We start from the raw sequence: 10,800 nt of genomic DNA on the forward strand, positions 1-10,800 counted from the left end.
AAAAAAAGAGGTGTGTCAATTGTCTGTGCACCAAAGGGTTGATGTTTTACAAGCTTTTTTAGTAAATGACACCAGACGGAAAATTTATTGTAAAAATACCCTTAGGTCTCAGAGGGTTAACCATCTAAAGAGCTCGTCCATCCATGGGTGGGCTGTCTCAGGGGCGCCTGTCTTTTGACACTTGACTCCTGGCTTGGTGGTCTGCCTGCTGCTGGCTCTATGCTGGGGCCTGAGTGAAGGCTTTCGTGGGGGCCTTGTGGAACCAGAGGCAGGTGGACTCCCTCTGGGACGGGCAGACGGAGGAACTGTCACGGGTAGTTTTCGGCAGTAAAAGCTGCCATCTACGACCTAGTAAGCTCTCCATGCACTTCGGGAAAGAAGGGCACTGGGGCGGCGGGCTGAGAACCAGCACGGCCCGCCCCGAGGTACCAATCATCCAACCAAGACTGAGCAGGACACGGTGGATGGTTCCACTCTTGTCCGATAGCCTCGGCGGCCCATTTCAGCATAGCTGACAACTCCGGCTCGGACAACGTTATGCTCCCAGAGGAAGAGAACTCAGTCGAATCATAATCTCTAGAGGCCAGCTCACCCTCCGATGCTGCAATCGGCGTCCTGTCCTGCCCCGGGTGAAAAGGCTGGTCCACCCATTACAGAAGGACCAGCACGGTCCATGGGGGACTCGCACGCCTGTGGTGGAAGGGAGGAGTGAGGAGCCCACAGGGAATGGTTATGGGCCGAGAAATCCAACACTATCCTCCCATCACACACGGCACCTGAGGGCGGGGCGTGGTAATGGGGACTCGCGCTTCGCGGACGAACGCGAATCTCGATCGCAACATATTCTCATATTCTCGCAATGGAAACTTGAACTGTCCACAAAAGCTGCTTCAGCGTGCTGTAAGCACGGGACGTCCGCATCCAGAAACGCACGGGTGGAGTGACAGCTTGAAAAATACGCAAACACACCCGTGTTGCAAAACTCTGCTAACAAAAGTGAAAAACTTGCACAAGTGCCGGAGGACACAGGGGAGTGACCACAGCAACACTGAGACAGGAATGGTGCACGGAAGTACTCACTTTCTCCGACCTCAAACAGACGTCAGACAAACAAACACAAACAGAAATTTGGTTGCTGTGAAAACGGCAGATTAGAGCTCAAGCTCGCGATCACCGCTGCACGTGATCACCGCTCGTGATCACCGCTGGAAACACCGACACCTGGAAAGACTTCCAGAAGCACGACACGCTCGCTCGTTGTATAGCGACAAGCAAATGCGAAAGGCAAGCGAAAGGCAAATGGTGCGTGCATCTACTTCCGTATTTATACCTGTTATACATCTCTTGGATTGCAATACATCTCGCAAGCCAATGTGCATTGGCTCCTTCGAAGATACTCAAAGACAATTGGCTCTCTAGCGTGATCCCATTTCAGTCAAGGTCGACTATGTCCTAAGTTCTCGACTGAAAGGGAACCCAATATACTGATGCACATCCGGTTTACACTCAGCTGTTTACTTTGACTTGAGATGTAACCGGCTGCGTTGACATGAATACTCCACACGGTGGCCATTTTGACAATTGTGTGAGTCCATATAGGCCCGTGTGCAGTATTGTGAAAGTTCTCTTTCTACATGAACTAGTTCAATTGTAAAATGAACTAGTTCAGTTCATAGTTCATACTTCAAAAAATTAACTAGTTCATTTCTAGTTATTTTTTTCCATGTTGCAAGCTTTTTTTTAATTAGGCTATTATTGCCACAGCCCATATAGCCCACAGACAACAATTATTTTATCGACGGGCAGTTTGCACAGAAATGTAAGATTTTTCCCATCCTCATCGACCTCGTCATAAAATCTGTTTAAATGATCATACGACGCCTTGCTCGCTGCTTTGTCGACGGCGGCCGCGGCGCGACACTGCTTGCTGGTGTTGCCACATTGGGTGTTTTTTCTCTACATATAAAGGCCGGTTAACGTGTGCTTTAGCCGGGTTTTCGCCTGGAAGACTCTATAGAAATCTGGCACCCTACTGTACGAAGTTAAACGGAGAGCGTGCGTTCACAGACACCAGAATGAACGCGTTCACACTAACGTTCATCAGGAAGTAATACAGTACGTTCAGTTCACGTTCGCCCAAAATATGAACGCTTTCATGAACTATCGTTAATTGAACGCATTCAGGCACAACACTGCCCTGCCAATGTGTCATCGCAACGAACTAAACGTTATCATTTGCATGTCTTTTTAAGTCTTGCGATTTTTAACCCATTCCAATTTAAAGCAAACACATTAAATTAAAAAAATAAATAATTACTTTTATTTTTTAAAAATGTATGTAAATTGACCATAGCCGTTAATGGGAACTTAACAAGAATGTTCTTATCTGTTTATAACGAGCTATTTCACTGTTTTTGCAGTTTTGAAATGCGGATCCCATGTGTTTCCCCTGACCAGACCAGTTGCCTTATTGGATCAGAAGCTGTCGGATCTGTCTCCGATTCCTCTGAAGTCCACCCAGAATGCAGCAGTACTGTGAAATAAAGCGATGAGGCTGAGGCTTTAGTCACCGTCTGGAATCCAAAATATACGCCATTATGATCTTCGAATCATAGCAAATGTGGCACACCGAAGAGTCGGCACCCTGTTAATCTCTGACTGACTCAATTATTCTTATTGTAATAAGAAGAAATATTCACCAGGGCCAGTTTTATCCAGGGCGAGCATTCGGGCTGTAATGGCCAATGATGCGTGATCTGAGGACTTCTGTTGAGAGGAGAAACAGGAAAATTAAGCCTCTCCCTCCAATGTTTTTAAGCATCATTTGTCTTGCTCAACAAATAACATCATTGTTCCCAATAGGGAACTTTTGCTCACTTGATTGTTTTGCTTTTTCATATTTGAGCCGGTCACTCTTAGGCAGTTATTTGCCTGTGTTGCCTTTTAGTTCGCCACAGGCACACGGCCCTGGTGTCTTACATCGCAATACAATTATTGCTTGTGATTGTATATTTTCATGTCTTGCCTGCTTGAATACTAGCCCATCCTCCCCAACTTTTGCTGTGTTATTTTTTCCATCAAACAGAACTCTATTCAATAACATTTTTCAAGTGAATCGAGTCTCTTGTGGAAATTTGCGCCATCTCTATAAAGCATCTCCATTTCCAGTCAGACGACGTGGTCTTTTATGCACAGTGCTGCATACAACAATGCAATACATTTCATCCATGTGAGCTAAAAAAAAACACGGGCCTTAACACAAACCACTGTGTTTTGCCAGGTGGGGTGAATTCCTTAATAATTGGAGTATCCCGTTGTCTTTGATTTAGCGTGTCCCATCCTCTTTTCTACTCTCTATGCAACAACAGCAATCCCACGGATGCTCTAGTCCAGGGAAAGACTTCTGGTCCACACATCATCTCTGTGAGCTGTAAACACACCCTGTCATGTTCCACGTCTGGGTCATAATGATGAACATGCTTATCCACCGAAGAGCTGTCATAGGAGTAAACCAATGTCGACGCTTTCCTATTTATAGAACATTGTACAGTCTTACCTTGTGCTCTCTGTGACCCTCCAGTCGTTCTTGTTGTTAAACACCATCCCTTTCACCAGTCCTTGGGTTTTAGAAAAGTTGCCTTGGTTTAATTTTTAAAAATGAATAGAACATATTATTGCGAATTATACTTATTGAAACATGTTAAAATGCACATTGCTAAACGGAAGCCTAATGTATTTAAGGTCTGTGGAATTGTAAATGGTAAGTTCTATTAAATCAATAGATGTGTGTTTGAAAGACTTGCTCTGGAGCCAGACAAAGACTTCACTCTGCGTTCTGTAGGATGTCTGTATTCTCTTAGAAATTCACTCGAGAGGTTATTTTCAAAGGGGTTGGACGCTGAAGAACAGTGTCTTTGTCATATTTGAATTGATGGTTCTGTATCTAATGCCTTTTCTGAAAAGAAGTCATTCAGTATTGCAAATACATAAATATAGATATACCTGGTGCAATAAAGTTGTGACTTTTGTGAAAAGATGCTTTTTGGATTGTTTTCTTCAATTTGCGGTGTATGTAGTTTCTTTCTATAAAGCTATCGTAAAGGCTTCAGAATACTTTGGATATAATGCACAATTTGCATGTAGCACTTTTATGTTTTTTTTTAACATCTTCCTCTGGACAGCACCTGAGTTATATTCGCTCCGGAAACCATGAACACACAATGTAGCCTGATTGACTAACATTAACCTGATAAGAAATCAGAATCTGTGGCAGAGAATAAACAAAACAAAAAATATGGCTGATAATGATAATAGAGGCTATGTGATTATGACTAGATTCCTGACAGGCACCGTTTGCAAAGTTTGCACTTTAAATTATTTTTTTAGGCTGAAACCACACTGACATTAATTTAAAAAAAAATAAATAAATAAATAAAAATCACAATAAGACATTGTTCTTACAAGAAAAATTCACTTACATTTTTACTATTGGTAAATGGAAAAATATTTAATCTGTCCCCACTAGATCAGTTGGGGGCGGAGCTTGTTTCTGGCAGAACTCATAAAATGAAACCGAAAGCGATGCACACACACAGATCAGAGCCATCAGCTGAGTCATTATATCTGTCGACGCCATTTCAAAAGATATAAAAACGATATCTTCACAGCTAACGGTAAGTTCGTTAAAACGTTTCAAAGCTGTATACATACTGAGCATTTACTATAAACATGTTTGTCGAGCTTAAACACGTCTTACACGGTCACAGTTTGGTCAAACACAAGTTGCTCGATGTTTTAGATAATTGATCGATAGTTCACGGACCCGGTAACATTTATTGGTTGAAAATAGTAATCATAATTATTTTCTTCAAGCAGATATGTATTTAGAGTTCATTAAAGACTTTGATATTTATTAGTCAGACCTAGGACGGGAAAGGGCCCAGTTCAGAAAACTTTAGCCTATGTAACTTAAACTGTTTCTTCACATTTTACCCTATCATGTTGTCTAAATTGATCCTAACTGATAGTGCCGTTTTTTGTAATCATTCATGTTCGAAAAATGAATAATAACAAAGCAGTTTTAGCAGTTCAAACTCCTGTAACTCCCGTGCTATGATTTCCTATCCATAATAGCCAGGCCAGCTGACGGTCTTCCCTGGGCCCGGGACAAGATGATCTAAAAGGGATAGTTCACTTTGAAATTAATTTTTGATAAGGTTTATCTTACCTCAAGGGCATCCAAGATGTAGGTGTCTTTGTTTCCACAGCATTTTCAATTTTAAATTTTTTTTTTGGTCAAACCGTTATTGTCTGTCAGTCATATAGCAGGTATAGGGGTCCACCTCAAAGAGCATGCACAGAGAAGTCAAAATTAAACATGATTTGATAGCACACTGATGACATAAGACACGAAGCGAGCGGTTTGTGTGAGAAAACGAACAGTATTTATAGACCATTTCACAAGATGTAAACAACACTGGTCCAGAAGCACTTCCTGTTTCAGTTTTTTAACACTACATAAAAGCTGGGATAAAATACAACCAACAGAACAGAGAACATTTAAAACTGAATCAAAAAGTTAAACAAACATCTTTAAGATGTTTTCTTTACATGTGAAATAAAGAAAACGGTTACAAACTGAAACAGGAAGTGCTTCTGGGCCAGTGTTGTTTACATCTTGTGAAATGGTACAATATCTTATACGATATCTAAATATGTTTAGTAAAAGGTAAAACTCCCGAAATCTCAGTGTAAACATTGCGTGACGTAGACGCGCGAGAGATCCCTTCCGGCGTAATGTTGGAGACGGTTCAGTTCGGTTCAGTTGGACTTCTGGACGTTCTGAACTGCCGTTTGGACTTTGAGCTGAGCGGATAAATGCTCCGTGTGGTGCGCGGTTCAAAATTTTCCCCCTTTTGGTGCATAAACATTATAGAAATCTTGATATTGTTTTATAGAGAAAAATGAAATAAAATTATACTTATCGTTTTATTGCTCAGCACTACTCCGTGGTCATGTTTTAATATTCATTTGTCTATAAAAACCTTATAAAATGGTCTGTTTTATTGGTTGTTTTCTCCCGTCTTCCCCCGTCTTCACTTTCACTTTTCCACAGCTTTACACGCCCATTTCTTAATTTTTTCAACTCTGAGGGGTTTCATGACACTTTTACCTTGTAAATTTACCTTGTATAAATCTAGTTAAACCCAATTTCATTTTTAATTCACTTCAGTGTTTCATATTTCAGTTGTGTATTGTGTATTTTCTCTGTGTCCACATACAGGTCTGAAATCAAGTTTATGCCTGTAAAATGAGAGCAGAGAGAGGAGGAGGAGAAGAAACCGGACCTGTAAAATGAGTGTGTGTGAGGAGAGAGAGGAGGAGGTGTCTGTTCACACTCAGAGAGCAGAATCTCCAGTATTCAGCTGTGTGTCCATGAAGAGTAACATCTCCATGCATGAACCCCCTAATCTCAGTGATGGACCATCTCCAGGATTCAGCTGTGTGTCCATGAAGAGTAACAGATCCATGTATGAGCCACCTATGTTCAGTGATGGGCCATCTCCAGGATTCAGCTGTGTGTCCATGAAGAGTAACAGATCCATGTATGAGCCACCTATGTTCAGTGATTGGCCATCTCCAGGATTCAGCTGTGTGTCCATGAAGAGTAACATCTCCATGCATGAACCCCCTAATCTCAGTGATGGACCATCTCCAGGATCCAGCTGTGTGTCCATGAAGAGTAACAACTCCATGCATGAACCCCCTAATCTCAGCGATGGACCATCTCCAGGATCCAGCTGTGTGTCCATGAAGAGTAACAGATCCATGTATGAGCCACCTATGTTCAGTGATTGGCCATCTCCAGGATTCAGCTGTGTGTCCATGAAGAGTAACATCTCCATGCATGAACCCCCTAATCTCAGTGATGGACCATCTCCAGGATTCAGCTGTGTGTCCATGAAGAGTAACAGATCCATGTATGAGCCACCTATGTTCAGTGATTGGCCATCTCCAGGATTCAGCTGTGTGTCCATGAAGAGTAACATCTCCATGCATGAACCCCCTAATCTCAGTGATGGACCATCTCCAGGATTCAGCTGTGTGTCCATGAAGAGTAACAGATCCATGTATGAGCCCCCTATGTTCAGTGATGGGCCATTTCCAGGATTCAGCTGTGTGTCCATGAAGAGTAATAGATACATGGGTTTTAATCCACCTGATCTCAGTGATGGACGTTCTATGACCTCTGACCCTGCGTGAGTATCATGAAGCTGCTGAACAATCTGCTGGAGAATCTGAATGATTTCAATGTTAAGTCAATGCAAAGGCGCGTTACGCATTCACACGTTTGGTGCGAATTCGCGTCTGCCGCCCGAGTTGAAAAATCTGAACTTTGGCATCAAATTTGCGCCGCGTTAAACAATCAGGAGCCTGCTGGTTGCTCACGTGGTGAAGTATCTGGATGCATCAATAAATTATTTTGTAATATGACTAAATGCGTGTGGTTCTACTGCACAACAAAGCAAATATTTTATCACTCAAAACTTTATTTCAATATACGAGACATGTTCATTTTGTATTGAATGTTATTCATTCCATATCTAGATTATATGAAATATTATTATGATGTAAAGACAACATGTGCATAAGTTTGTGTCGTGTTAAGTTCGTGGACGTGAGAGAAAAAAAGGACAGGACAGGTTAATAACTTTTGGAGGCTGGCTCTATTTATCATCAAAACAAAAATAAATGACAGTTAGATTAGGTGGATGAGGGCGAGGGTGATCCTCGCTCCGATGGGGGACAACAGGTCATCAAACTGGGCGCGTGACAGGCGGAAGTACTGCTGACAGCGGCCGTCGTCCAGGCGCAGCTCCTCGAGCGAGCAAATGGTGAAACTAGCCAAACGGTTCGCCTCCGAAGGGTCCGGTGGACACAAATACGGCGACGATGATCCCCACGCCGCTGTTCTGCTCTCCAGAGTAAATACAGAGCAGTGACTCTCTCGATAAATGCTTGGTTGATATAAAAAAATTTCTCTTGACGCGCAAATTAACACAAAGTGGTCAAGCGTCAAACTAGACGCGAATTTGACGCGCTATTCGCTTCCGGTGTGAACGCAGCATTAGAAAGTAGTGTAATTGTTCAGCAGAAGTCAGTGCTGATTCACTGCTCACACAGCTCTACGTGGGACCACGATAAGACTAAATATATTTATATTGAACAAAAATGAAGAAAAGACAAACAAACATGGAGCACTTATATTTGAGTGGCTCTATCCTTAACTAGTTAAACTCAAATGGCTGAGAAGTATCCACTACAATGACAACATGCACATTATGGCATGTGTGTTCTTATAGGAAAATAAGGGACACTCAAAATATTTGTACTTTACCACAGTGTACGTCATTTAAGTGACTCCAGTTAAATACGTGTATAAAAGACATAGACTTAGACAAACACATAGTTTTGCTCAACCTATTTACAATTTAATTTAAAAAAATGTCATGCTACACACAAACCATAATTCAAAATAACAGATTTTGTAGCATTACACACTACTGTTCAAAAGTTTGGGGTCAGTAAGAGTTTCTTTTTAAGAAATTAGTCAAAAGTGACAGTGAAGACATTTACTGTATATTGTTAAAAGCTTTCTATTTCAGATAAATACTGTGCTTTTGAACTTTCTATTCATCAAAGTATCTGAAAAAAATATACAACTGTTTTCAACATTGATAATAATCAAAAACATTAAAAAACTTAAAACTTAAAGCTACACCAACGCTAGTATTGGCTGCTTTAGGTGCTCTAGACTTTATTGGTCCTTTTGTGTTTCAAAAATGAGGTACAAGGTTAAGAATACGCTAGTTACTTAAATATAAAAAAATAAAACATATAATCCCAAAAGAGTGATAGATTCTCAGTTCGTTATTCGCATGGTCTAGACTCTGGCATATGCCTGCTTATACAGGACAAACTGCGTTCCCTATGGCTGTCATATGTAACGCTTCTTTGATGTCTTAAATACGGGATGATTTAATAGTATACAGAATAGTTGGCAACCCTAATTTCCATCCGTCTTTTTCCAGAATCATCAGCAGGAAGAGAGCAGCATCTCCAGTATCTGACTGTGTGTCCATTAAGAATAACAGATCCATGTATGATCCCCCTAATCTCAGTGATGGACCCGCTTTGACCTTTGACCCTGTGTAAGTATGACCATGTAGATAATAATGTCGGCTTATGTGTAAAAAAGCTAAGGAAGTGAATGACAAGGATAAGATGGTGTCTATAGCCACGTTTCTATTACCCTTCAAATTGCGCAAATTGAAATTGCGAAATGAAAATTCGCACAATGGAAACACGTCCATTTCGCAAAAACTCCCGTTTATTTGACAAAAAGAATATAAACTCCCGGTAATTAGAAAAAAAGAATATTTTGCAAAACTGCAATAGAAACGGGTTTTGCGCATTTACAGTCACCTGACTTTGAGGACGCGGTGTGTTTTGTGTCCGTGTGTGCAAATAATAATAATAATTATCATCATTATAACATTTATTAGGCTACATATATAGAAGATGCTTTTATCCAAAAAAAGGAACAAAGCAATTCGTCACATTTCATTCATAATACAGGTTAGACAATAATAATAGGGCTAAGATTATCATAAATAAACACAAGATTTTGACGCATATCCAAGTGTGTGTGTGGAGTGTCGGATTGCGGCTCGTAAAGATAGCCACGAACATTGGATTCGAGCAGCAGACTTTCAAAATCATCTTCTTCAATATCATGTTTAGTTTCTTCTGTCATTGTCATAACTTCATACCTTCATATCTCCACAGCGCTTGTTAGCTTAGCTTCCAAAAACAAGATGGCGGATATTGATTTCAGTTTCTGCAAGTGAAGTCCCACCCACTGATCTGTAATAGGCTTGTAGGCTGAGTGGGTCCAACACCATGGAATAATGAGGAGCCAAGTTTGTAGTCTATTCTCATTTCAATGAAATGTGACTTCCTGCTTATTATGACGCAAAATGATGATTTTTACGTCATAATAAACAGGAAGTAAAACACTTAAATCATTATTTCTGAATATAAGGGAATAAACCATGACTATTCAAAAATATGACTGGGTTTCTAAAGATATAAAGCTTAATGCAAATGGGTGAAGTGTCCCTTTAACTTTTTTTGCACATGTTTTTGCACATAGAAGTTGAAAGCTTTATAGCACAGGTCACACAATTGTAGCACAAGAATAAAACTTCATATCTGAACATAACCACAATAAAATACAAACCAGAATATTTAAGAATAAATATATTAATAACAATTATTTTAATATTATTATCATTATATTTTACAAAAGTTTTTATTTTACAGAATTTGACATGTCCTTGAAATTTCCTTTAACCTTTCTGAACTTCAGGAAAGATTATTTTATGGATGATTTGATTGGTGTGTGTTTGTGTAATTGGAAGCAAGCAGAATACAGGTGATTATTAAAGCTCAAGCTGTGCCATCGCACATCTGCAGTTAAAATAAGCTCAGAATCTATTCTGGAATTCTCATAATCTATCGTTTAGTTTAGTTTTTTTCTCCCACCCCTACTACAAACCCTCACTTCACATAAACAAGTGCTTCTGTCTCACACACATGCAAAACTCTATCGCACATGTTAGGGTTGCGCCGATCCGATATTTAGTATCGGTATTAGTCTGATACTGGCCAAAATCACTGGAACGGATATTGTTTGATTCGCGGGAGTATAATCCGATCTGATCCGATCATGGACCT

General features: G+C 40.4%; 2 protein-coding genes across 8 annotated transcripts in view; both read left to right on the forward strand.

Annotated features, from left to right (window-relative positions):
* usp36 (ubiquitin specific peptidase 36) overlaps positions 1 to 4,034 on the forward strand; it is a 39,942-nt gene extending 35,908 nt beyond the window's left edge. The window contains exon 21 of the mRNA XM_039667179.2: positions 2,421 to 4,034. The gene's annotated coding sequence lies outside the window, so the exon portion shown is untranslated. The remainder of the gene's footprint in view (positions 1 to 2,420) is intronic.
* Positions 4,035 to 4,545: 511 nt separating this feature from the next.
* Positions 4,546 to 10,800, forward strand: part of LOC120476206 (uncharacterized) — a 54,627-nt gene continuing 48,372 nt past the window's right edge. For 5 of the 7 annotated variants that reach the window (XM_089128887.1, XM_089128888.1, XM_089128889.1 and 2 more), the window contains exons 1-3: positions 4,547 to 4,673; positions 6,284 to 7,259; positions 9,093 to 9,212. In XM_089128887.1, coding sequence (XP_088985013.1) covers positions 6,355 to 7,259; positions 9,093 to 9,212 — 1,025 coding nt within the window. In that variant the 5' untranslated portion in view covers positions 4,547 to 4,673; positions 6,284 to 6,354. Of the gene's footprint in view, positions 4,674 to 6,283; positions 7,260 to 9,092; positions 9,213 to 10,800 lie in introns of all 7 variants that reach the window. The other 2 variants (XM_089128892.1, XM_089128890.1) reach the window with 2 other exon arrangements.

Source organism: Pimephales promelas, chromosome 3 (assembly GCF_988280905.1).
Source record: "Pimephales promelas chromosome 3, fPimPro1.hap1.1, whole genome shotgun sequence".
Classification (NCBI taxonomy): domain Eukaryota; kingdom Metazoa; phylum Chordata; class Actinopteri; order Cypriniformes; family Leuciscidae; genus Pimephales; species Pimephales promelas.